This window comes from Cyphomyrmex costatus, unplaced genomic scaffold, assembly GCF_001594065.2.
Source record: "Cyphomyrmex costatus isolate MS0001 unplaced genomic scaffold, Ccosl1.0 scaffold123, whole genome shotgun sequence".
Taxonomy (NCBI): Eukaryota; Metazoa; Arthropoda; class Insecta; order Hymenoptera; family Formicidae; genus Cyphomyrmex; species Cyphomyrmex costatus.
Genome location: NW_017275207.1, coordinates 2908229 through 2921624, shown reverse-complemented (window position 1 = coordinate 2921624; position 13396 = coordinate 2908229). Strand labels below are relative to the sequence as shown.

General features: G+C 29.2%; 1 protein-coding gene across 2 annotated transcripts; it reads left to right on the top strand.

Annotated features, from left to right (window-relative positions):
- Nucleotides 1-2842: 2842 nt before the first annotated feature.
- On the top strand, nt 2843-6644 carry LOC108782180 (uncharacterized). Of its 2 annotated transcripts, none has more exons than XM_018550382.1 (3): nt 2843-3064; nt 4647-4753; nt 6160-6644. In XM_018550382.1, the coding sequence occupies exons 2-3, from the start codon at nt 4697-4699 to the stop codon at nt 6565-6567; spliced, it is 465 nt and encodes a 154-aa protein (XP_018405884.1). In that variant the 5' UTR covers nt 2843-3064; nt 4647-4696; the 3' UTR covers nt 6568-6644. The 2 variants fall into 2 exon arrangements, with proteins under 2 accessions (XP_018405884.1, XP_018405876.1); XM_018550374.1 differs by having other exon boundaries at nt 2843-3085.
- The last annotated feature ends 6752 nt before the right edge of the window (nt 6645-13396 follow it).

The following is a 13396-nucleotide window of genomic DNA, read 5'->3' as shown; positions in this document are numbered from 1 at the left end:
ACGATTTTCTTATTATATTGAATATTAACCAAAAAATATATTTTAGAATATAAATTTTAGAAAAAAAAAAAGCGAAAAGAAATTTAAAAAGTTGTATAAATAAATCGCGACTGTATGTTCTTCAATTTCTTTACATTAGTTACATTTGCTATTTAAGATTCAAATAAATGTGCTAATTTAAATGCGAAGGACAGGATAAAGCCAAAGTAATGTTTCATTCAGACAATGTCGATGAACTCGAATGAAATGTTTATGATTAATGCTGCTGACACTACACTGTATAGGAATGTTAATCGAGCTCGCGGCGATAAAAGTATCTTTCTTTTCATTCGTAAGATGTTCTTTTCTCAGTGTGTATGATAAGCCTCGTTATCGAGATATCGTAGACGTCATTCTCTCATTAATTATCGTTCGCTTATGCCGATAATTTGTCGGCAGTCCGACCGGTTCGTCCTCACAATCAATTGCAGACTCATCGAAATGCGTGTAAGTAATCACGACGTTGGTAAAAACGATTAGTTATTTCCATAATTTGCTTTAGGCTGCGCTCCAAGTTACGACTGAATTCCTATATAATCAATATTTAAAAATTAGTTGGAAATTTCTCACACGTTTCTGAGATTGACTTAATTAACAGTTTTGATTATGTGTGTGTGTATGTGTGGAAAAAATCTTTAAGAGATCTGCATTGTTAGTATTCTGATTATTTTTGCTTTTGAGACTGAATTATATTAAGCATATTTATAAGAAAAACATTTGGTTAAAATGACTTATGAGTATGCACATCTTAGCAATTTCTTTCCATAAAGCACAGAAAATTCCACTTTGTAGAGAGAAATAATATTGTGGTAAATCGCTAAAATATCATAACATCATAAATCTTGATCTTATCTTAAAAGAAAATTTAAAATCATAGTTAATTTTTTAACAATAGTTGATGCTACAGTAAGTACAATAATCATATAAAAGTTATTTAATTATATTAATATTATATACAGTTAATAGGTTGTTGTTCATGTTTTATGTATCATTTTTTTTTATATTATGAAAAAATATAAATTATAAATTATAAAATATTATAAATATCTAAAACATTCCTATTTCAATCTGATAAATTCTAGCTGTAGTATAAATACATGCCTAAAAAACAATTATAAAATTGTAATAATAATTTATATAGATTTCAACTAAGTTCACTTATTTCTTTCATCTTTGATGAAATATCAATAATTAAATTATAGTTTGTTTTCTGTGACTATTATTCTATGGATCAATTTATGGAATTAATTTTCTATAAATCTTTTACTATCCTGTAATCAATTTATATAACCAGTTATACATTGAAGCAATCTTCGAATGTAAATTCTACAAATAATAATTTCGAGAATCATATAATTTTTATATCTTAAAGCACGCATAATGATAGATGATATCGTTAGCAACAAAGCACAGCTTCCGTTGTGAAAGCAAATTATCGAAAGAACTTAATCAAAGATATCAACCATTTATTAAACATGAAATATAATAAATTGCTTTATTTTCACACACAAATAAAACATAATTAGTTTTCAATATATACATCATATTGACATTTTATTTATCTTATTATTCAAAGATATTTATAATTTATTGTATTCTATCTATTTCTTAATTGCAAACGAAATAAGAAAACATATAGGTTAAAATTAACTATGCTTTAAAATACACATGTACATTTTATTGCTGGTTATTTGTCAATTAAAGTAATACCAATTATTTTCCTGATATATGATATTATGATACAATATGATGTTTCAATATGGATACACATAGTTTCTAATATTCTTTAATTTTGGTACACCAGATACATGAAGCAAACACGGACACATACACTAGACTCAGGTCACGTATCCAGGTTTTGACCTACTGACACGATACAGTGATGTCACGGGAGAGCAGGAGGACGGCAAAAGGGTAGCAAGGCTGGCGTAGATGGCGTTTTAATTTGACGAAGGAAATTTCTTTACACGATGTATAAAGTGATAAGAATAATGCAAAAACAAAAAACATACATGTTTATTGTAAACTGTGGCTGCGTTTCGTTATATATTTACTGCGAGTACTGAAAATCTATAATGTACGTAACGTGAATTACAAATTTTAGTACTCCCAGTGAATAACAAAACACAACTTATATAAAGCTAGACAATTGTAATATTTAAATTGTTTAATTTGGTTATGAGATAATCTATAAATTCTTTAGTGTCATTTTTAAATAACCATCTTCAATTTTTTAAATTGATTATACATCTTTTTAATTTTACATTCCAAAAGTATATTTACGAATTTAGTACAGAAAAAAATTGTTCAATTGATCAAATTAATTAATTTTTATCTTTTTCGTTGCAGAATACATGTATTATATGTACAATACGAGTCTGTTTGATTTCAATAAAATAAACAATCTTTTTCCTCAGTCCAGAATTTTAATAAAACTGATATTAGGTTGAGAAAGAAAAAGAGAGCTTTGTAAATGTTATTAATTATATAATATAATAGCTATTTTATAATCTATAAAAAATCTTATATAAGATATTATGATTTTTATTCATTTTGCAAACAGATATGTAAGTATTAAAAAAGATACTATTTTAATACAAGGAAATGTATTAAGTTTTATAATAAACACTTTTTTTTAAATATCCATGGCTAGTACTTTTTACCGTTTAACATGATTAATTAAATTTTTCTAGATATATTACATTTTGCTATATTCCGCTCGTATTACATGTCGATTAATCGCCACGCTTTCTAGCCAACCTCAGACAATCATCCAGAGCGGCGCCATCCTTTGTCTAAATTCTTGCGCTCTCCCACTTCACTTCATATGTTATTTTACAACTTTTTGTAGCCTGTTTATTCGTATTTTTGATCGAATTTTTCCGCGTAAGCAAAACTATCAAGTTTGCCGCGATCTCTTCCTCAAGGAAATCCACGGGAAGCTCAAAAGATGTGATAGGTCATCGCGCGGTCGGACGAAAAGTTTCCATCGTCAAGAGCCGTCGGAGTCGATGACAGCTTCCTGGTTAGGCTCATTATCGTTTAGGTATCCTCACTCATTTTAATAACTGGTAACAATCCTACCCGTGCTATCCAACTGTCATCACGACACGAAGAACGAATGTGAGAGTCACTGCATCAGCAGTGAATACAAATTTTTAGGGTGGAGACCGGAAGACATCAGGTGGAAGATTTAGACTAATTGTAGATATCAAAATATATGTATAACTGTATTATTACTATAAAACGTATAATTCTTAACTTTTTTTTTATTATATATAATTAAAAATTTTCCAGTATACTTGTAAATATATATTTATTATTATTTGTCTAATTGAAAGTACATTAGAGATATAATATATTATGCAATTTATCATTACATTTGCCTAAAACATTTTCTTTCATGAACATTTTACATTATTTAAAGCAAATTCATTTTTTATAAAAAAAATAAAAATTAAAGTCTTATTTTCTGAATTGTAAACACTCGATTAAAATTCAAAATTTAATTTTACAAATAAAGTTTAAAAATAGCTGCGTAAATAACAAAATCTCGATTTATTATCATTTTATTTTGTCATTTTATTAATTATAGCTTAATTTATGAAATTGTTAAAAATATTTAAAGGCATAGGTTTATAAATTTCTAAATTTTTTTACATAATAGTCTAAGAAAAATCTATAATAAAAGTTAGACAAAAACATTCGAGACACACTGTATATATCCAACTAAACTGTACATGTTATATCAGAAACGTTCAGCAACAGATAAGCACATTTACTAGACTACATGTGGGACTTAGACGCGAATCACATGTCCTTCCGGTTCAATAAGCGCTTCCTCGAAATGTCTCTTCATATAAACCACCTCCGCATATTTTAACGAATGATATATCTATAGGACATCGTTATGTGTTTGAGCTTGGAATATCGTATTTTCCGTCTTGCGGAAATATATAGTTTGCCTTGACATCATAGCGAAATACCTCAAATATACTTCTTCGATAACACTTGACTTCCTTCACATTTTTTCATTGATTTTCCTGATGCATCGGACATCATTGATTTTTCTACTGTGCAGCTTGTATTAAATGTGTAACATTACACGTCACATGTCAACATACACATATACGCTTCTCTATCTTTTGCTAATTCTGCGTTCTTCCGACCCAGAACTGAAACATGAAGCTGTTCAGTACTGTTTATTCTACCAACAAGAAATTGTTTCCTTATTCTTTGTTCGTGTGAAGTTTGCATTTCATGTTCGTCAAGAACTGAATCCTTACTCTTGTATCTATTTAAGCCGCTACAGTTACTAACGTAACTGTATTAAATTATTGATTTATATTGATTTATGTATTACTAACATAATGTTTCATTTCTCTTTCTCTCTTTCTTTGGAATAAATATGTGCCTGTCAATACTTACATATTAGTCAATATCTACGTTATTTTATATTTCCTTTTTTCAGACATTAACCCTAATTTGTTTCTCCTGTATTCTTGTACTTTAATAGGTTAACTTAAACGTTGAAATAAAACAATAATTTTTTAAAAGATAATTTAAAAACAATTTAACTTTGCAATTAATTGTTTTTGTGATTCCAGATTCTAAATTCTACCGCCATCATTTACGAATAAGCGTTTACGGCAATTCTATGTTTCGGATAGTCGACCCACCCCCCAATTTCAGGCAGAGCGAGTGGATCTATAAGGTCAGTCCTGACAACAAAAACATGCGGTCAATGCGAAATTTACTCCGGAGGTCTCTGCCAAATGGGTCACTCCGGTGAAAAGAAGGGAGAGCGAAGGTTACGACGACGACGGAGATGTCGCGGAGCCATAAAAGTCGAAACGCTGCTCAACAGAGTGAACGTGTTCGAGACGTAGTGGCTCTAAGCGAATTACCTGAGATCCACACGTGGATCTCAAGGTGCAGCCTTGAAAAGCTACGATGGCCGGGAGATCGATCGTCCGGCCGCACGATGGTTTCTCGTGCGATCATGAAACCAGTATCAGTAAGAAGTCGCAAATTACCTATCGACTTCCAAATATCGCTATGTTATTTCATTAGTAATTTGTCTTTAGACAATTTTCATTGTACAAGATATTAGTAATGAGTAATTAAAAAAATATCAATCTAAATTAAAATATAAAGTGTTAACTGTAATAACACGTTATGTCATCATATCATAGAAATCAATAATATACTCAATTATTCGTAAACTTTTTTATCCAACATTACACATCAAATTAATGCTATGACATTACATGTTGTCACTTTCGCTCTAATTTTAATTATAGCGTAGATCTATTTGCGTTGTTTGCACTATTTGCACTCAACATCTTTGCTTTCTTCCTTTTTAACATCCAAATATATGGTTTTTATTTATCATACTTTGCATGCAAAATATTTTAGAAATTTTAAGCAACGCAAACAGACCGTATAATTGCTGTTATTCAATAGATTTATTTGTTATTTTTCTATAGTATAAGAAGAGTTGTTTTTACAGAATCAATATTCTTATTTAACATGGTTATTTTATATTATGTAATTAAACAAAATATCACAAGTAAATAATATATTGCAAAAAATATTATGTAGAATATTTTATATATGTATATATACACAATATATATATATTTTTTATTAATAAGAGCTTAATAAATCAGTTTAAAAAAATTATCTACAATATTAATTGATTTAATTATATTCGTTAAATAATTTTAATAACATTTTCTTATATAAAAATAGTAAAAGTTAGTAGTTATTATAAAATCATTAAAATCATTATTTATTTTATAATTAAAATATTATATTTCATCATTTATGTATAGATTGTAATTATATAATCGAACCTTGTAGATTTATCCTAAGGAAAAATTAATTAGTCAGGTGCGACTTCAGTGCTTTTAAAAGGGAGACTTTCATTTAATTAACTTTCTAAATATCAATTTTTCTCATTACTTTGATAAGGTAATCAGAATATTATTAATGATACAATATCATTTTACAATAATTAATTTTGTTAAAGTGTCTATAAAGATAATGTGTGTATGTGTATGTGTGTTTCCTAGTATTAAAAACTTTAAAAACATTTACTTATTTACTTATCCGTAGATGTTATTTCTCTGGTCGAAGGAACCAACCCCGGATCCAAGAACCGGTCCATGGTTTGCTTGGTTCGCAACGGCTGTTCTGTTGTGGCGTTGCCGACGTCGTATTACTAAAGCGATTTTAGCTATTTCACCTCTAAAATTGTTAAAAAGACGTACTACCGGTCTAGCTATCAATCAGAAGACGATTCTGAAGCAACAAAAAAGACACAGCCTTGCTCAGCTGCACAAGCATAAGACTGTTGGCATACGGCGAGCGAAGCGACTGTGCACCGGCGACGGTCCGCATGTATCCAGCAATATGTCCATGATACCACAGATCCACTACAGAGTCACCAGGAGTGGTAGAATCTACGGAAAATATCCGAACAAGACCGCTATCCCAAATGGCAGCATTCAAGAAAGCCATTAGTATCGCACTGAAATTATCAAATACTCAGCTATACTGTTTTTGTCTCTGTATATAAATCTTGTAATTGTCATTGTATTGTCAACATATAATTTCACTTTAAAAAAGAAACAATTTTTCAAATATATGATATATATTCTTCTTAACATAAATTCCTTTTACAAAAAATTCTCCTTTTTAATATCATTTGTACAAAGAATTTATATATAGTTAATTACGCATTATGACAATTTTTCGTGTTTTTTATAATAGAATAATTTTGGCAAAATCGCTTTGCACGTATTTCGCAGAATTTGTAAGTAATTCCAAAATATATTTGATTTGACTATTTGCTGTTTTTGTTATTGCATAATGTAATGCAGAAATTATATGACGTAAATGTGTGTTTTGCCTGAAGTCAAATAATTGTAGTTTTATTTCAACAAAAATTTTTCTTTTTTATAGAAATCTTAATAAGAAAAAGTTTTATTTGTTTTTCTTTTTATGTCTTTTTATTTTTTTGTCTTTGACATAATTTAGAAACAAAATGCAAGATCTTGGAAAGAGGTCATTAGGCCACTTAGCGTTTTGGATTTCTAGCTGCGTTCATCTCTTTATCGACCAAGCACAGATCAATAAAAGCTGGCTGCGTTTAGGACGCTTAATGCGTTTATGTGGAGCGCCCTAGCTTTTCCAGATGCTTTCTTTCATGGATGTTTTAATCAATCCAAAAATATTTTTGTTAACATTTCAAGAAAATAACAGTTTGAAATTTCTAGCCTTAATTAAAATTTTATAAATTTTAAACGAATTATTATTCATGCATTTGCGTATTTAGCATAATACAATTTAAATATTAATAAAAGTATAAACAAAATTCAACATTTATTTAATAATACTTCTCTTTCTTTAAACTGTCACTTAACTTAAATCTAATTTTTTTGTGAAGAAAAAGTGGCTTTCGTCTAATTAGAATGATGGACGTCTAAAAACGTCTTTCCCTAAGCTGTCGCGCGAACCGGTGTATCGCGGAAAAGCGCTCGTTGGCACAACCTAAGTAACAATGAAATGCTGCAGAACTTTCGTATCAGAGATGTGCCAATTTAAGCGGCACAATGCCCGCGGTTTCAGAATGAGCAAACGTATGGAACGTGTGCATCGTCGAGCAAAATGGTACGTAACTATGCCAAATTTAATCATTCAGTAGCTAGGCTACTGACATCGGGGCCGAACTTATTACATGTTATTCGAGACATTCAACAAGATATTTGTAAATATAAATTATATTAATTATTAAGAGCAACTCTCTTTATCTACAGCGCGGCATCTATAACTTGTTTTCTATATTATCTAATTTTTTCAAAAATTTTATCGTATAAAAACATAGCATTATTATACATGAATAAATTTGGTATTTAGTGTTCTATTTTCTTTTTGTTTATATAAAATGTTTAAATCATGCAAAATTAATGAATAAAGAATATTATATAGAATTATAGAGCGAAACGCCATGAAACTTGTATAATACATTTATTTCATATCATATATAATTTCGGAGATATTTGCTGAAAACAATAAAATCTATTTTTTTGAAGCAATATTTCAACCCTTGAATCTTGAGAGATACGCTGACAAAAAAAAATATAAATAGATCTAATACTTTTTGATGTTCTATACATATCCAAATCCCACCAAATCGGTGAGGGATGGCTTTGACGGTTCCCTTGATGGTCTCTATAATATACATGAAAATAAAATGTTGTTATATGTTTGAAAATCTTGTTATTATCAGTGTAACGAGTTAATCAATAACAGAGATACGTATGAATAGTGAACTATTTTTACTTCATCAAAAAAAATTTATATTTGGACAAATTAACAATTCAAATTGTGTATCATTAGTAAATTAATTAATTTAAATTCCACAAAAATAACGACATTAACATGAGATTTTCCAGCTTTATTTTTAAATAACTATTGTGACATCAAATAAAATTCTAATGAAATGTCTGAAAACCTAATTTAAATTTCTATTTGATAATTAACAATGTACGTAGTCATGAGAATGGCGATTTTCTAGCTTAATCAAGAGGACGAATAAATTACGAGGAGACTTCATCACATGTTTAATGATAGCCGATAGAACGGACTAATTTGTCTTGAATAAACAAATATTCAAATAAGATTATCAGCACTTTTTTTATTTGCAAATAAAACCGTAATTTTATAGTAAATAATGTTAAAGGTCTTATTAAAAATAATCTTATTAAATAATTGTATATAGAATTTATTTAAAACGTTTTGTTGCTTAGTATTTAATTTTTATTAATTTTGCGAATTAATAAAGATTAAAAAACACAATTTCTTTGCTTGAACTGATTAATTTAATTAAATTTTTTAATTATAATTATATAGTAACATGGTTATAATATATGTATACTAACAAAAAATATAGGTCACTGTGTCGATACAGTGACCTATATTTCTTGCGGATGAACATGTATATGTAGTCATAGCATTTTACTCTACTATTAAATACTAATATAAAACTTACAATTCAATGTAATATTCAAAATTAATAAAAAAATAATTTTACTATATATATTTTTGATCATGGAATAAAATAAAGTGAAATTTAATTACTTTAGCGGTCTAAATACTACAATCCTGATAAATATTAAATATTTCAACTACAAGTACAGAAAGAGATTTTAATTATAGTGAGTCTCACCGATCGGCGATCGTCTAAGTTAACCAACTGTAACTTATCGATTCCCTGTCAATTTCTATACCATTCTACTTGAAATAGACATGGAAACCTATTTCGATATTTTGTATTGACATTACATTACTTTGATTACATGGTACCATAAAACGAATCATTTGATAAAATTAGGATATTACATAATTATGTTCAAGCTTTCAATTCTAGTAATAACAATTAAGATTCTTTAAGACAATTCATCCGTAGAAAAATATACTAGTATAAGTCTGAGACGTTTTGTATTATAATTTAATTTCAGAAATCTGATAAACTTTATAAATCTTTAACATGCAGTGGAACGGAGTGTCAAGGTGGCGAGAATCGAGTCACGGAACCGAGAATCGATAAAAAAGACGTTATAAGACATTTGGTCGAGAACAGAGAATATCAATCCAATGATCAGCAACTTTTTCCGTTCAGCGCATTTGACAACCCTGAAATCGTCATGATCTTGCAGCAGCGAGAGTGCGAGCGGATTCGCTGTGGCCTATGATGACGGTGTTCGTGCATTGCGACGGCAGGGTCGCAGCCTCGAATGCGCCACGAAAATGCCCGGGTGGGAAAGGGTGGATTGGGGGCGGCGCGCAAGCGTCGTCGTCGTCGTATCGACGCTTCGACGCCCGGGCCGAGGGAGAGAAACGGATTTCTCTATCAGTAGTGGTAGAAGTCCCGGTCGGGGTCGAGCGAAAGTACGAATATAAGCGCGTGTTCACGGCAGTGTGCTTTCACGAATACGTCTCGAGTGCATCTCTTAACAGAGGGAGGAAAATATGTAAGACGTTAAGACGCCGTCATATGGAAAAATCACAACGACGAAGACGACGATAGGCGTAGAGAACGTATTATCAGCGTCTTGATTGTCGCTGTCGATTTGGCCGGGTTTGCAGAGAAAAGTGGCGCGAGAGGGTGGACGGGAGTGTAGGAGACTGTGAGAGAGGCACCGGCAAGAGCTACTGGTGCACACAATCAGGATGCGACTGAGGAGGTACGTGTGGCGTCGGTCGAATATGATCAATGATAGCAATGAATAGCATAGATGTAGTATACAGACATTCGGGACACTGCTCTGGACCATCATGTTATCTTAGCTTTGCTCAATTATATCAGGATATCGAGATATTATTTGTGGGAATTGTTGCAGTCTATTATTTTTTATATAAATTCTCTAATCGCCACACGATAGCTTCCAATCGATGATTTGGAAACTGCAAATCGGAAAAGCAGAAAAATGGGGAAAATTTAAATTTGGTCTCTATATGCCTTCCAGCAATCGAATCCTTCGTGCTTTCAGTCAAGAGAAACCTTGCGCAATAATATACGCAGTCGATTAGAATTGTTCTGTTAACGTTTCATAAAGATAATCATCTTGGGATGCATAAAACTCTCATAGTTTTTGATATTTTTTAGTTGAACTTTTCTTTTGTGTTAACTCTCATATGTCTTTCTCTATTGTTCCATGATTCCTAACTTTTGCCGTGTAAGTATCATATTTCTGTTTTTGGTGTTTTCACTAATAATTCTGATTTATCGTATTAGCTAATATTAAATTTGATATATAATAATAATATTAATAACGTTACATAACTGAATATAATAATTTTATATTAATTATGTTAATTAACGTTACATAACTGAATATAATAATTTTATATTAATTAAGGATTATTTGTATTTAAGAAAGATAAAATAGAAAACATTGGAAAAAAAGTTACTCCATTTTTATTTATCTATTTACTGCAATTTTATTTTTTTAAATCATAATAATTTATTGTAAAGTGGTATTTGTGTTAATCCAAATGTAATAATATTTTTTAATTGGAAAAAACTAATTAAATAAAACAAATCTATAATATTTGGAGTCAACTGTTGTAAAATAAAAAAATATACAAAATTTTTTATCCTCTTTTCTTAGTTATTACAACTTGCTGTAAAAAGTTACTAATAATAAATATACAAACAGAAGACCATTAAAATTTTATATCGCAAACCAAGCACGCGGCTGATTGCCCTGAAAATCTACGATGTGCATTGACTCGCGCGTGCTGCTGCTCGTGGATCACCTCTTATCACGACACATGCGCATGGTTGAGCAAATATTCGGTTAACTAAACAAAAGGGAGTAGCTACTCGGAGATGGCTTCGGTTGTTCATCACTGTGCATTCTGATATGAGAGCGTTCTCTCGCTCCGACGATAATTGAAGAGCCCCGCCGGGAAAAGCGTTACTCTATGTTTTCTTTTTTGTCAGCCGCAATGAGACCATGCCGTTGATTGCCGTCGGATATGAGAATAGATAAAAATAGTAGCGGTGGTTCGAACCCGCGAGGCCGTGTTTGACTCAACCCTTCCATCCTTCGTAATCTCTTGGCTATGTATTGGAAATTTAATTAAATTAGAGAATTAAACTAAAAATTAAATTAAAGATTTGATTGAAAATTAACTGTAACAGATATTCTTTGTTTATCACGAACAAGATTTAAACTTTTAGTAAGCTATTGTTGGATGCTTTAAAGAATATTTTTCAGAATTTTTAAATTGACTGATTCTAACTCGATAAGACAAGGATTTTGATCGATTTTTATTTCTTTACTCTCTGTTTATTAGATTTTATATTATATTACATCATTTTTTGTACGCGTAAAGTTTAAATCCTGAAAAAAAGTAAAACTGTTAAAATCTTTTCCAGCTTGAATATTTAAAATGTCATGATGTTTCGATAAAGAAATTAATAGATAAAATTAATAGATAAAATTAATAGATAAAATTATACATATACAACAATTAGTATCTACGATAAAATCTTGTAGATTATATCGAATAATGATGTGTAGATACAAAGATAAAGTACGATTATTGACATAATAGAATTTGAGTAACTTTGATAATATAAATCGAGATTTGCAGTTCTGATATTAATAAATTAAATAATAACTTTTATATTGTTTTGTTATTATGATTAATATAGTAATTGTAATTTTCTTAAATTTTTACAGGTGAAATAGTTATTTATTTCTTAATCAGAATATAACATAGTGTAATTATTAATTTATACATAACATAAAAATTAAATTATCAACAATAAAAAATTATTATACAGGTATAATTACTATTAGTTTATCATATAATAGTTTTATTTTTTATTTAGTTGCACTAGAGGTTGAACGATTCTTTTAGTCATATATCTTATAAAGATAATATTAATGTTGCTTTATGAAAGAAAATGACGCGAAAAAAGTTTAAATCGTTATTTAACATTTCTCTTGCAATTTTCTGTCTTAAACAGCAAATATTACATATGTGAATTTATCTTCAATCATACCACGCAAGAAATAATGTAGGTAGATATAAGTGTGTGTGTGTATATATATATATATTATATATATATATGTATATATATAACAGTTTCGCCATAGATTCTGTGTTCTGAAATGACCGAGTGCCCTTTTAACTGCTTTGATCGTTTAATCAATCTGTGAAGTCGATTTTTCCATAGCAAAAAGGTTAAGAAAGGCCATCGTTTTATTACAAATTTTTTATTTTTATTGTTATACAATATTTAGAAGCTTGGTAAATATAGTTAAAATCAAATTTCTGTTTAAACAAATTTTATCTAAAATTATCTGATAAATTGTTTTTAAACTTTTCTTTGCTTTCCTAAAATTTATAGTTATAAATACTTTTACTTTTCTCTCAATTATAAATGAATTCAATATTATTGGTTTTTTTTTATTGTTGTTAAGAAAATACATATTAATTATGAAATGAGTAATTTTGTATATTAAAATTCAAGAAGTGGTGTTATTAGTGATATTATATAATAATTTAAAATCTAATATAAATAAATCCGTAACATGTTGATTGACGTATTGATTGATGTGTTTTGGTCGATGTACTTCAGCTTTCGTTATTCTGTATTATTAAGTAAAAAGTTTTTGGATTTCATAAAGTGTTTTGTAGTAATAAATAAAAAATAAAATTATTATTTTATAATATTTAGAGGCTATACTAATAAATTTGTTGATTTTAGAATTTTTTAAGTCTTACTTCTATTTCTTAGCATTAAAGTGACTTCGCAGTTTATCAATGGAAA

Bases quoted from the DNA above. Each gene is read 5' to 3' on its own strand.
- LOC108782180 (XM_018550382.1), top strand. From the start codon at position 4,697: ATGTTTCGGATAGTCGACCCACCCCCCAATTTCAGGCAGAGCGAGTGG. The intron at 4,754-6,159 runs GTCAGTCCTGAC...ACTTATCCGTAG, and splicing joins AGAGCGAGTGGATCTATAAG to ATGTTATTTCTCTGGTCGAA.